Raw genomic sequence first — 14483 nt, 5'->3', positions numbered from 1 at the left:
TGTCAATGCGGTCTTCTTCTCCCCCAGATGCATCAATTTCTCATGTATCTCGTTAATCAGTTTCCCCTGCAACACCTTCGGGACAACAATACAAAAATTTTGTGCTTCCACATCCCAGCGAACAAGCAACCCCTCCGTTAACATCAAAAATGGGCGATCCTCCGATCCCCTTGAACGAGAGGCACACAGTCTCATCCTGGTCAGCGAGGAATCTTCCACCTGCAGTTGCTTCCACTGCTTCAATGACAACCCCAACAGTCCAATTTCTGATCCAGGGATTATCCCTGGCACCCCCGAACCCGCTGCAGCGACCGTTTGCGGAACCTCCTGCAGCGGCGGGCCGCAACGCAGCGAGCCCTCTGTGCACCGACACGTCTCAGCCGGTCGCGGCAACCTTGACAAAGCATCCGCGTTTACATGGTGCGTTCCTTTCCTATGCTGGATCGTGAAAGAGTACTCCTGGAGGGTCTCAATCCAGCGAGCCATTTGCCCCGACGGCTGATCCACGCGCAGCGAATACTGTAGCGCCGCGTGATCAGTGCGGATCAAAAATTCCCTGCCGTATAGATGCGGTCGGTACTGGCGCACAAAATGGACAATTGCCAATAATTCCCTACGCGTCACACAGTATTTTTGCTCCGCCGGCGATAACACCCGGCTGCCATATGCCACCACTCTCTCGACGCCATCAACCATTTGTGACAAAACCGCGACTATGCCCGTATCACTGGCATCCGCGTCAAGTATAAATCGCTTTGTAAAATCCGGGTATCCCAACGGCGGTGCGTCCGCCAGTGCGGCCCGCAACGCTTTAAACGATTTTTGTTCAGCAATCCCCCATTGAAACTTCACACCTTTCCCGGTCAGCGTATGCAATGGTCGAGCAATCGTGGCAAAATCCTTAACGAACCGCCGATAGTACGACGCAAAACCCACAAAGCTACGAACTTCCCCTGCTGTTTTCGGCACTGGCCATGTACGCACACAACTCGTCTTTTCCGGATCAGTGGCCACTTCTGAAGCACTAACGACGTGCCCCAAATACTTCACCGATGTTCTTAACAATTGGCACTTCTGTGGTTTAAATTTCAATCCAGCGCGCCGCACTCTGCCAAAAACGGCGCGCAGCTGTTGCAAATATTCATCGAAATTCCTACTGAAAACAATCACATCATCTAAATATATCAAGCATGACTCCCACTGCAGGCCCGACAACACCAGTTCCATTAATCGCTGGAAGGTCGCCGGCACTGAGTGGAGTCCCATCGGGAGCACGTTAAATTGATACAATCCTTGTGGTGTCCGAAATGCCGTTTTAGGTCTTGACTCCTTATCCAGGGGCAATTGCTAAAAGCCCGACAACAAATCGAGGGTCGAAAAGATTCTGGCACCAGACAGGGCGTCCAGTGAATCATCAATTCGTGGAAGCGGGTACGCTTCCGCCACCGAAACTTTATTCAATTTCCGATAGTCAACATAAAATCGCATGGTTCCGTCACGAGGACAATAGGGGCTCCCCACGGGCTGGACGATGGGGCGATAATATCCTGCTCTAGCATTTCATCAACAGATCGCCGAATACATTATTTCTCAAGAGGACCTACACGATGCGAATTTAACCTGATCGGGGGTGCGTTCCCCGTGTCAATACGATGCTGCAACAACGTCGTTCGACCCACGTCGTATTTCCCTGAACTGAACACATCCTTAAATTCCACTAGCAACGCATGCAAACTCGACCGTTGCACAGGCGATAACTCTGGGTTTTGTTTGTAAAGATCCCTTTATCATTCCGGATCGTCCTCCTCCCTTGACAACATTTCATCCTGTCCCGTAGCAAAACATGTTTTTGTTTCTGGACCCGGTGCACCTGTTGCGTGCGCCAACGTAGTGCCCCCTTGAATAACAACCTCTTCGTGCCCCGCGTTTACAATTTTAATGAAGGGATCACAATAAGTTGGTATTATGGTCAAAGCTCCTACTACGGTGGGCATTCTCGACAGAGCATTTGAGGGTGTCAACAGCACTCCCTCCTGTAGCTCATCCCAAGGCAATTCCTTCTTTAACCGTAGCGGTACCAATATTTGCGATGCAGGAGGGACGCGCACGGTGCGGCTCACCACGGCCTGCACCACAGTGTTCGCCACCGCAAATTTCGAAGGCGTCCCCAAAAATTTCATACATCTCCCCGACGGTAATTCCAAACAACCTTTTTCCACTGAAATCTTAATTGGCATCTTTTTCAAGACATCCGTGCCCAACAAACACGGTACCGCCAAGGCCGTTGAAACCAAAACACTTCCTGTCACAATAACCTCCCCAATTTGAATTGTCGCAACCACGCAGCCCATAATGCCCAAACTACCCCCGTTTGCTGCTACACATGGCCCTTCCACTGGCGCTAATGATCCAGGCGACGTCGGCAGCGACCGAAAAGTTTGCAATGAAATGAGAGTTGCCGACGCCCCGGTATCCACAATAACCCGTACCATAACACCTTGAATACATGCCATCACATCCGACGATCCCGGCGTGGCCCCCAACACACGATGTACCAACGCGCCCCACATATCCCGGCCATGCGTACTATCCGAAACCGATGAATACGGTTGAGATGACGCGGATGAGTGATGTGGATAGGGCGGCCGTGTATTGAATGCATCTCGACTCACACGGGATCCTTGGTCTTGGGGGAACTGCCCGCTGTAGTTGTTCGGCGCCCACGGAGGACCACCTCTTCGTCTCCAGCAATCGCGGGTGAGATGACCCCTCCGCCCGCACTCGTAGCATGTCCGATGCACGCCGTCTCCATATACCCCGGGACGATGCCGTCGGTCTCCGGTCGACACCCCGGCCGCCGCTGCCATCGGCGGCGTCTCGTCCACCACCACCGCCACCGTGCTCGCAGCCCCGGCAGGGGTCGTCAGCGACGGCTGCGCTACCGCCGCCGCTGGTTCGTCTCGTATATCAAGGTTGACTTGTATGTTCCTGGCGATCAGCAACGATGACACGTCGTCGTCATCATCCTTGTCCGGGAGCGACAAGACGACTTTCAGTTCCTTCGCCAGCTGTAACATCTTCTCTTGCAGCAGGGAGTCCCAGCCCTCCTCGTCCATCGCCGGGTAGGCAACCTGGGCGAGGGCCAGCAAGGCGGTGCGGAATGCCAGGGGGGACTCCGTGGCCTCCCATTTCCTCTGTTGAAATCGACGTTTGGCGACCGACCGCGGCTCGTAGACCTTCCTCATTGCCGCAATAGCACCGTCCAATGTTTTTCTGACAGCGGCAGGGAGTCCGTTAAAAGTCAACAAGGAGTCATCATCCAATGCCGTCGGCAGTGCTCGTAACGCGACACTCTCCGTCCAATTCAGGGACTCGTAAGCCGCACGGAATCTTCGTATGAATGTCGTCCAATCTCCCACTTTGGCCTCAAATCGTTGTACGTGTATCCGTCGTGGCGGTCCCTCCAACTGGTCGTCTTCGTCGTCAGAATCTTCCAACCGCTCCGGCGGAGCGGCAACCTCCGGCGGTGGACCCGGTACGGGTAGTTGAATGCGGTTCTCAGTCAAGAAGTTCTGGAATTCCTCCGACAACTTCTCCATCCTGGCCTCCCACTGGGTCATGAGGACTCGTCAATCCTCTGGCGATCCCGGGCCTTCAGCACCATCCAAACCGCTGTCACCGTCCGGAGTACTGCCGGCCATCTGGCCGGGCTGCAAATCGTCGCTGTCGCTGTCACCGCCCGAGTCCACTGGCACATTTTTTTTCTTTGCTGCTGTCCTTGACATCGTGGCGTGTTCCGTACTTTTTCTGACACCAAATGTAGTGCCGTGAATTCACTCGGACGACAACCGTCTCTTTTTCCGCCGTCACTTTTATTCCATCGTTCCGTACACACAGCAATTCTCTTCGCGCTCCGCCAACTCGGACACTCCGATTTACTTCAGCATCGTCCGTGCATCCCCTTCCACACACAGTGGTTTTTCCTCTACCTCTTCACACACAGTGTCTCTTCCACACACAGTGGTTCTTTTTCTATCTCCTCACACACAGTATCGCTGCTATCTCTTCACACGCAGTGACTTCCCTTCCACACACAGTGGTTCTTCTTCTATCTATTCACACAGTATCCTGTCTGTCTATTCACACACAGTGACTCCATCTATCTATTCACACACAGTGACTCTATCTATTTCCGCTAACGCTAACTCTCCCTATCGCTATTTACTGTCTTTGGGGTTCGGCTCTCTATCTATTCTTCCCTAACATTGCCAGCTGTCCTCTTCGCATCTCTCCACCTCTCGCCAACAACTGCCCAGCAACAACTCTCTCTCCGTTCAAACCACCTCGCGTTTTATCCCCTTTCGCTTTAGCCTTAATTAATTGCCACGTGGCTTGCTGGCCGTTTTCCGCCAGCTCGCACCTGTCCCCTCCGTCAGACATCGAGACACCACCACTTAACACTAACAGCCTCTCGACCAATCACAGCCCTCGTGCCACGACTCCCTTAATTACTTCGGGTTGTTTACGCCACCCGTGACTCGACCACCTGTTCGACCTCATGTGACCCGTTCTCCTTGTCTGTCTGTATGTGCTGTTTGTGGCCAATTCCTATGCGTATTGTTTACTCCACTACAGTAGTATGGTGTATATTGCAGTTTATAGTAGTATAATGTATAGTCGTATAGTGTATTGTCATGTATAGTAGAATAGTGTATATTAGTATAGTGCATAGTTGATGTATTGTATAGTAGTATAGTGTATAGTAGTGTAGTGTATAGTAGTGTAGTGTATAGTAGTGTAGTGTATGGTAGTGGATTGTAGAATAGTGTATAGTGTAGTAGTGTATAGTAGTGTATAGTGTAGTAGTGTATAGTGTAGTGTATAGTGTATAGTAGTGTAGTGTATGGTGTAGTGTATAGTGTATAGTAGTGTAGTGTATAGTGTAATGTATAGTGTAGTGTATTGTGTAGTGTATAGTAGTGTAGTGTATAGTGTAGTGTGTAGTGTATAGTGTAGTGTAATAGTAGTGTAGTGTCTAGTGTAGTGTATAGTAGTGTATAGTGTATAGGAGTGTATAGTAGTGTAGGGTATAGTAGTGTAGTGTAGTTGTTGCTGGAGGGCGACTGCCTCCAAGTGCCCAGTAGCAGCGTCCTTCATGAGCAGCTACCAACCACCACCACCACCACATTCCAGTTCAAAGTATTGTATTTATACTCTTTGGTTCTTTCTTTAAAGTCACGTAGGTAGAAAATAAAATAGATCACGACGTTTCAGGCGCAACACAAGCGTCCATCATCAGGTGGGAAAACATTGTTTCACTTATTTGAGTGTTTTCCTTCCACATTTTTTTCATATTTCCCAACCCAGTCCTCAATTCAAGTAAAGTATTAACTCGATTCTGGTAACTCTAATCTATGAAAGTCACTATCTAATCATCCAGATTTAAACTTATTTTTTCTTTTATAACTGCTGCTTGTTTTTGTTGTTGTGTTCAGTGTTGTTGTCTTTGCTCCCACACCTCCTATTAGCCACGGTTGGCTACGTACGTTGCGAAAAAAGTTAAACATACACTGCCCATAGATTAACCCTACCCATGTCGATTCAACACTGTCCATAGACCAACACTACCAACATAGACTAACACTGCCCATAGACTAACACTGCCCATAGACTAACACTAATCATATAGATTCAGCACTGCCTCTAGACTCAAAACTGCACCTCCGATTAGCCACGCTTGGCTACGTGCGGTGCAAAATAAATTGATAGAACCCACATTAAAACCTTTCAATGGTGGTATTTGAGTCAGGCCTTTAAGTCTGTGCGTGTTACCTGCTTGGCAGAGCTCACAACAGATGCCACTGCTTGACAAGTAGTGGGTTGTTTCGTCACATCCGCCTTTGATAACCTGCGTGGAAAAAAAACATTTAAGACGAGGAATAGTTAACAACCAAAGTAAATTGTTACCAGTTGTGACGAGGCCCCACTGAGCTGCTGTGTAGTGGCTCTTTTGTTCAGAAGCGACCCGATCATCACAAATGATGTTAGCAGCTCAACCAAGTGGCTGATGTTATTATCATCAATGTGTGGACATTTATAGCAGCAGCCCAATACTCTAAACGCATAGAGATGCGTAGAGACACATAGACGTGCATAGAAACCCATAGAGACAAATACAGATCCATAGAGACCTATAAACATAAATAGAGACCCACAGAGACCCACATAAACACATAGAGACCCATAAAGATACAAAGAGACCCACAGAGACACATAGTGATCCATAGAGACCCATAAACTAAACTATTTTACGTACCAGGTGTAAGGCCCCACTGCTGTGTAGCTCTTTTTAAGAAGCTACCTCGCCATCACAAATTATAGCTTAACCAAGAGGCTGATGACATCATCACTTAGGAATTTAAATCAGCAAACAAAGACTCTGAACGCGTGGTGATGTTGATTCTAAATGTGGGAGGGATAAACCGGAGGACCCCGGAAAACAATCATCGCAACCACTGGGAGAGAGACTCAGATGTCAAATACACAGCAGCAGGCGTCGGGGTCTGGGATGAAACCCATGTCCTCCTGCATTCCCCAATGCTCAGAGTCCTCGCCCACCGTGAATTTGTCCACCAACAGGGTCCGCTTTGGGTGTGGACAAACCGCAGACCTCCCAGCCACACTGCGCACACTCAGCTTCACGTTATTCGTTCTGCCATCGCCCCTGCCATCGAGTTACAGGACGAGGATCTGCAACCCGGGGGCTGAGGGGTTCCCAAAGGTCGACCCAGCCTCAAGTGAGCTACACGGTGCAGCAGTGTCTAGTAAAGCATCGCCACTGGGGGGAGACAAAGGCGGACAGGTGTGATGCTGGCCACCCACGCCCCCTCTGTTTGTGCCACAGTGACGGAAGTCTCCATAGGAGCTGTTCTCTACAAACAGCACTTGACAACCTGCTAGAGCCTACACGGGGGATCTTTGTCTTCGTGTGCTGCGTGTTACCAATCTGGCGACCAAAGTTCGATTCCTGCACACGGTCGAGACCAGAGACAGCGATTATCTGACCCGGTCCTGGGCCACCCCTAGGTCGACAAGCGTCAAATGGGGGAATCATTGCTTTTGAAGGCTGTATATATGTGTGTGTGTGGCATGTGTTTGAGTGTGCGTTATAACGGAGGGCACAGGAGCGATGCTCACTACAACGAGCGGAACATCGGGCGGATAATATGCTGCGATTTATGGGTACAGGTGGTGGTGCATCTACCCGTCATCTCAGTCAGTACAACCAATGGCACCTCCTTTCAGCAGCGAGAGCCTTCGACAGTTTACGTGGCCTCAAAGTGCACCTGACCTGGCACAGGCACCGTGGTGACGTCACCGTCACTTCGTGGCTAATGGCGGGTACTGGTATTGACTATAACCCTGCCCATGCGATGTCAAAAGTCGCCACACACAGTGGGCTTGATGTGAATGGGTGTCAGTGCTGAGCTGGACGTAATATTCACGTGAATCGTCCCGCTTGAAAAGTGATCTCGGGCGCTTCGAGATGCTGGGGGGCAATAAATGAGCTCTACAATATTCCATGGTGCCAACACATTTTTTTTGCACCGTTACCTCTTGTAGTCCGTTGCTGATCGTAGCACTTTCAGAGGGAAATATCTGCAGACAACAGGAAACGTAAAAAAAAACACGTTCTCAAAATACTCCATTTACACTAAAACTGCGTCTATTTCAAATTCCAAAAATAAAAAATGAGGATTAAAAAATGTTTTACCACGGTAAATGAGAAAGTGGTGAATCCATAGAGAGACTGATAGAGACCTATAGAGATACTTAGAGACTCATAGACTAAACTTAAATATTTATTTGTTTAACAAGAAGTAAGGCCACCACCAAGAAGCTGCTATGTTTGTTCAGCAGCGACCACTGGCTACCACACCCAATGATAGCAGCTCAACCAAGTGGCTAATATCATCACCACGTAGACATTCATAGCGGCAGCCCAATAATGTAGACGCATAGAGGCCAATTGAGATTCATGGAGACACATAGAGACCCACAGAGATACATAGAGACTCACAAAGATACATAGAGACCCACAGAGATACATAGAGACCCACAGAGATACATCGAGACCCACATATATACATAGAGACCCACAGAGATACATAGAGACCCACAGAGATACATAGAGACCCACAGAGATATATAGAGCCCCACAGAGATACACAGAGACTCACAGAGGCACATAGAGACCCATAGAGGTACATAGAGACCCACAGAGGTACATTGAGACCCACAGAGACACATAGAGACCAATATAGATACATAGAGACCCACATAGATACATAGAGACCCACAGAGATACATAGAGACCCACAGAGATACATAGAGACCCACAGATATACATGATGACCTATATTAAAACTAAACTACGTTGATTTTCACCGGATGTAAGGCCCCAAAACTGAGCTGCTATGTAGTGGCTCTTTTGTTGAGAAGCGACCCCGGCCATCACACGCAATGATAGCAGCTCAACCAAGTGGGCTGATGTCGTCATGATCATCATCAGCACCACGTGGGAATTTAAAGTAACAGCCAAATACTCTAAATGCGTGGTGCCGTTGATTCTAAACGTGAAGGGAAACACCGGAGGACCTGGAGAAAAAAATCCACGCGACCACAGGGTGAGAGAGAGACGCAGACTCCAAATAACAGCAGGCGACAAAGTCGGGAAAAACCCACGACCGCCTGCATACCAGACCTTGGCAGTCACTCACAACACGTTTGTCACAAACACTTCATTGTAGCTGTAAACCATAAAGAAACACAGAGCCCCCATATAGGGAAATACAATAAACTCTGCCGATTTTGGTCAGAAAACCCCTCGACACAACACGCAATGATAGCAGCTCAACCAAGTGGCTGATATCATCACGACGTTGACCTTTATAGCGGCAGCCAAATAATGTAGACGGATAGAGATACATAGAGACCCATAGAGACACATATACACCCATATAGGTACATAGAGACCCACAGAGATACATAGAGGCCCATAGAAATACATGGAGGCCTATAGAGATACATTGAGATCAATAGAGATACATATATACCGACAGAGGCACATAGAGACCCATAAGAGACACACACAAATTCATCGAGACCCATAAAAATGCATAGAGATCCACAGAGACACATATAGACCATAGAGGCATATAGAGGCCTATCGACTAAACTAAAACATGCTTTTATTTACCAGACAGGGCCCATCTTAAGCGAGTGGCACAGGTATGGCCTTTAGATCAATCACGTACATCAATAACTTTGTTAAAGTGCAGTTTGGGGAACGAGGGGGGGAGCTTATACGCAAGTGCAGCAAAAAGCGATTGGACTGTCGAGGGAGGTAGGGAGGAATGCGATCAGCTATGAAGCGCTTTGTCACAGATGTCCAGCAGTGTGGCACGGGGCTCAGAAAGTTACAACAACAAACACAATATACACACAATACACACCGATAGGAGTGCAAAGTAGTGAAAAAGGTAAGCATGCCATTAGGCATACATTAATGAATATAAATATAAAGTTTTTAAGCTCTCGGTTATCAGCACTCAGGTTTATTCGAGATTTTGACATAAATTAATAATTCGTGGATTTTTCCCTTCAGCCCAAATGTGTAATCTAAAAACAGGTATACACTTTGATATGTTGTAAATGCTTATTTATAGGTCACACGCTGCTTAATCCCGAACATTTGTGTTGCTCCAGTTAATCCGAAATCCGCGTGATCGCCACTACAGTACAGTAGTTGCAATATCTTTACACACAGAGGGCTGAGCGGTGGCTCTGCTATCATCCACTTAGTGGGCCGATTCTTCTGCTGGGTGGGTGCCAGGAAAGTGATATTATCACTGAGCACGCGCATCATCCGTCGGTCGAACATTCTCAATCGAAAGAGTAACAATTGAAATCGTCATCAGTTGTGCATCATTGTGAGCGATTTGTTAGATCATTTAATTGGTGAGTTTGATTTTTTTTTACTTTGTCGTGGCAGAGAAAACAATTCATTCCACATAAATTAGTTGTTTTTTGACATAGACATCCATGGAAAATTCGCGAGAAGAAACGAGTGTCTATTGGACATGAATTCTTGGCGGTTTATCAACACTAAATTTAAGCTTAGGGCAAGGCAACACAACAACAGTCGCAGACCACACCAAGACAACAACAACAACAGTCGCAGACCACATGAAGACAACAACAGTCCCGGATCACACAAAGACAACAACATCAACAGTCCCAGACCACACCAAGACAACAACAACAGTCCCAGACCACACCAAGACAACAACAGTCCCAGACCACACCAAGACAACAACAACAGTCCCAGACCACACCAAGACAACAACAACAACAGTCCCAGACCACACCAAGTCAACAACAACAACAGTCCCAGACAACACCAAGACAACAACAACAGTCCCAGACCGCACCAAGACAACAACAACAGTCCCAGACCACACCAAGACAACAACAGTCCCGGACCTCACCAGGCGTCCTCCGGTTTGTGAAGGCGCCGTGCGTAAGTTCACTCACCAGCGTCGCGAACAATTGAAGGGCGATGAAACACGACGGAAGATTCATTTTTTACGCCCTTCAGCCCCACGTCGGTGATTTCCCTTCATCTGCGGTGTGGTTCCTTCGCTGTCGGTCGCGCCAAACCGCTCTGGAACACTCCCCGTGTGGTCACCGTCGTCTTTGGCGACTTGGGCGTTTTCGGCGACCTTTGAGTCGGAGGGCGGCGATCGAGGCGTTGTGCACTCACACGAGAGAACGAGCGTGCGGTGTTTGATCAGCACCGCAGTGTGTTGTAAAACCATTAAAGTTGCGTTCCAGGTCCGAGCCCCTGCTGTGCTCAACTCTACCAACGTCTTTGGTGCAGCGTGGAAGAGGAGATCCAAAATGCCCACTGGAGGGTCTCTCTTCATGCTCCCTCTCATGCGGGCTGTTGTGACGAGATGTTGACTAAGTTCAGTTCAATTTCGATTTAAAGCTTTCGTGACTGCAATGATTCATCTTCTTTGGTTCTTTCGGTAAAGTCACGTAGAATGAGAATAAAATAATAAATTGATAAAATAAAATAACTGTCCTACCAGACAGTCTCGTCCCTTCACCTGATGAAGGCCGCTTGTGTTGTGGCCAAAACGTCGTGAGAATATTATTGTGTTATTTTATTTTATCAATTTATTATTTTATTCTCATTCTACGTGACTTTACCAAAAGAACCACAGAAGAAGTTCAGTTCAGTTTATTTATTTGGCATAGCCCTGTGAGCCATTCGGCTCTTGAATCGGGTGCAACCACAACAAACAAAAACAAAAAACACGAACAAGAAAAACATCTTAAAGTGACTATGTGACTGTGCAGACAGAAAATCCATGAAAAAAACAGCAAAATATTCCTGAAAAAGCACCCTACACCAACCTCGCCTGGTACGCAGGAGGTCGTGGGTTTGATTCCGACCCTGACGATGCCTGCTGCTGCATTGTTTGAGTCTGCGTCTCTATCTCATCATCACCACGGTGGCTAGGAGATGTTAATTACGTCACCTGGTACGCAGGGGGTTGTGGGAGGATTGTCTGAGTGAGTGGCAGGCTGATTGTAAGGTTGAAGTATTGACTGAGTGAGTGGCAGGCAGATTGTAAGGGTGAAGGATTGACGGAGTGAGTGACAGGCTGATTGTAAGAGTGCAGGATTGACTGAGTGAGTGTTGCTGGCTGATTGTCAGGTTGAAGGAATGACTGAGTGAGTGGCAGGCTCGGAATGAATTCACATTTGAGAGAATGCCCAACAAGGAGACGGAGCGATGAGACCGCTTCGTGTGGTGTTGCCTGGTGGATTATTCACAACGCAAGTGAGATTTTGCCAGCCAGCTTAAATAGCTCTTGTGTGTGCGTATGTTGAACTTCTTTCGCACCGTACGTAGCCAACCGTGGCAGTGTTGAGTCTATGGGCAGTGTTGGATCTATATGGGCAGTAACTAGATTCGCAGCTTTCGTGACTGCAGGAATTACTCTTTGGTTCTTTGAGTAAAGTCACGTAGAAAATATAATCAATGGGGACTGACCCAGGCTGCAATGTACGCCTGGCTAACACGAGAAATGTTTTGTATGTAAAAGTGAAAACCACGACACAATATCACTCATAGCACAGGTTGTGTTGGGGTTAGATCGCGTGTATATAAATGTGTTGTGGAACCCTGCCGCCTGATGATGCCGGTTGTAATAACTGGCGAAACGTCACGGTACTCAGATTGTCAATGTTGTGGCTCTACTCTCCAATACACCGGTTAGTGCTGTACTAGTATACTTCACTATACACTACACCACTATACTATACACTACACTATACATTACACTACTATACATTACACTACATCACTACACTATACACTTCACTGCTATACATTACACTACTATCCACTACACCACTACACTATACACTATTGTTGTACTTGTGACGAATTGGCCACGTTCTGTTTACGTGACAAACCTTACTAAAAGGCTGTGTGGTGGCGGGTTTAACGACACATTAATATTTGTGCGATCTAACACACAAAAACCTGTATTATGAAAACCACAATGTTAATACTGTATACAAGGTTTTATTATAGTATTAAGGTTATAGTATTTTATTATAGTATTACACAACACTATCACGGTTGGTCACTTATTAGGGACCCTTGCCCGAACACGGGGGTGGGGGGGGTTATGGTCTCATAAATCCGTGACGTTGTGAACTCAACGGCAATGGGGAAACGAGAGAGTTGGTGAGGCAGTTCACGAAACGACAATCCCCCTATTATTTCGTTTCGTGGTATCAACCCGAAACGTTGAACGGGAAGTATTTTGAATGTAAAATAAGGTATGATAGGTACGACGTTGTTCTTTAAATATTTGCTGATGAATTGTGACAGAACAGAGTTTTATAATCGAGCAGCGTCTACAACGGGTGCTCGTACTCATCAGCTAGTGGAGAACTCGATAGGGCGTCCGTGAGAGAGAGGCCAGGGGGTGACCGATGAAATTTTGCGAAATTAATTCGATGTTTAATAAAATGACCAGGAGGGTGCAGGAATAAATTAAAGAGGACCGAAGAGTGGTCGGAGATTCCTGGATCCGTCACAGTGAGTTCAGACAGTGGAAGCCCAAGAGAAGAAAACTAAATCTAAAGTAAGTTCACCATGCTGCGTGTGCTGTTAGACATGCTGCAAGAAATCAAAAGAGTCAAGGATGGCCAATAAGTCACTGACATGAGGTTTGGATGGTGGATCACCGTGAACATTTGAAGTCACCAATGATGAGAATCCGTTCAGAACGAGCCACACAACACCGAGAGGAACTCAGAGAACTGAGAGAAATGTGTAAATTAACCTTGGAGAAGCGATAGAGCAATATTAACAATGCCGGCTGGGTACAAATTGGCCTCCAAATGACTGGAACGTTGGCAATGGGACAGGTTTTACAAACGCAGAATCAGCATGATATAAAATCAGGTCACCTGCCCCGACCTGACGACCGTGGATCCTCACGAGAACAGAAACCAGTCGCCTCGTTCCAGTGGTGGAGCAAGTGGGGGAGGGGGGGGGGTGGTGGGACGTGCCCCCCCCCCCCCAATGATCCGATCAAAATACCTCATTTCGATCAAATAATTGGGGGTTTATTAGTAATAAATCTGCATTTTGCGACCCCCATTGCTACTGTGTAGCATATCATTACGTGCCGGGGACTCTATGAGATGATAGGACAAAAGTCTAAGTCCATAATTGGCAATAAGTAACGGCAAAGCGGTTTTAAGTGACTCACAGAATTGTGCGAAGTTGCGTCTACAGTCCACGACTTCCCTGAAGGCATTCACCTTCAGCGAGTGCGATGCAGAGCGCACACAGTTCAAATTCGACCCTCGATCGATGGCTGCAGAAGCGTCCGGGGGGGACAAGTCCTAACTTACTAACAACTCTATCGTTTTTCATTGCTGGAGGGGTTGCCCACCTGCTACCTGAAAACCCTGGCTCTGCCACTGCCTCGTTCAGTGAAAAATAGTCAAGAGGCCTGTGCCAGGTCTCAGTCAGACGTAGGAAGTCACGACGGCGCTCCGTGATGAATTTGTCTCACCGCAAACGCCTCGCTTGTGATAGAACCCTGCACGTTAAGTAACGCTGCATGAGCACAACCAGTTACGGGGCCCTTCAACGGTGATCGTGCAAAAGGCCCCAATGGGAAACGAACAGGAAGAGGCTCCAATGGAATTGGTGGTGGCTGTGATAGAAACAGATCCGATGTAATAATAGGGGTTTCCCCTTGTTTCTGGCAACAAAACGGAAACCTTTTTACGAGGAATCATGTGTGCATTAACCACAATACTTGTAGTCAAAATGAAAAAAAAATCCGATGTTGTGACGTCATTTGCGAGCGATCTGATGA

General features: G+C 47.6%; 1 protein-coding gene across 1 annotated transcript in view; it reads right to left on the bottom strand.

Annotated features, from left to right (window-relative positions):
* LOC116956853 (uncharacterized) overlaps window positions 1–11598 on the bottom strand; it is a 40213-nt gene extending 28615 nt beyond the window's left edge. Inside the window, exons 1-3 of the mRNA XM_076054930.1 lie at window positions 10597–11598; window positions 7615–7659; window positions 5833–5908 (exon numbers count right to left, since the gene is read on the bottom strand). Of these exons, the coding sequence (XP_075911045.1) occupies window positions 5833–5908; window positions 7615–7659; window positions 10597–10644 (169 nt within the window). The 5' untranslated portion in view covers window positions 10645–11598. The remainder of the gene's footprint in view (window positions 1–5832; window positions 5909–7614; window positions 7660–10596) is intronic.
* Between the last annotated feature and the right edge of the window lie 2885 nt (window positions 11599–14483).

Source organism: Petromyzon marinus, chromosome 68 (assembly GCF_048934315.1).
Source record: "Petromyzon marinus isolate PM22_M1 ecotype Great Lakes invasive population chromosome 68, UKy_Petmar_22M1.pri1.0, whole genome shotgun sequence".
Classification (NCBI taxonomy): domain Eukaryota; kingdom Metazoa; phylum Chordata; class Hyperoartia; order Petromyzontiformes; family Petromyzontidae; genus Petromyzon; species Petromyzon marinus.
Note: the sequence above shows the minus strand (reverse complement) of the source record. Positions and strands in the feature narration are given on the sequence as shown.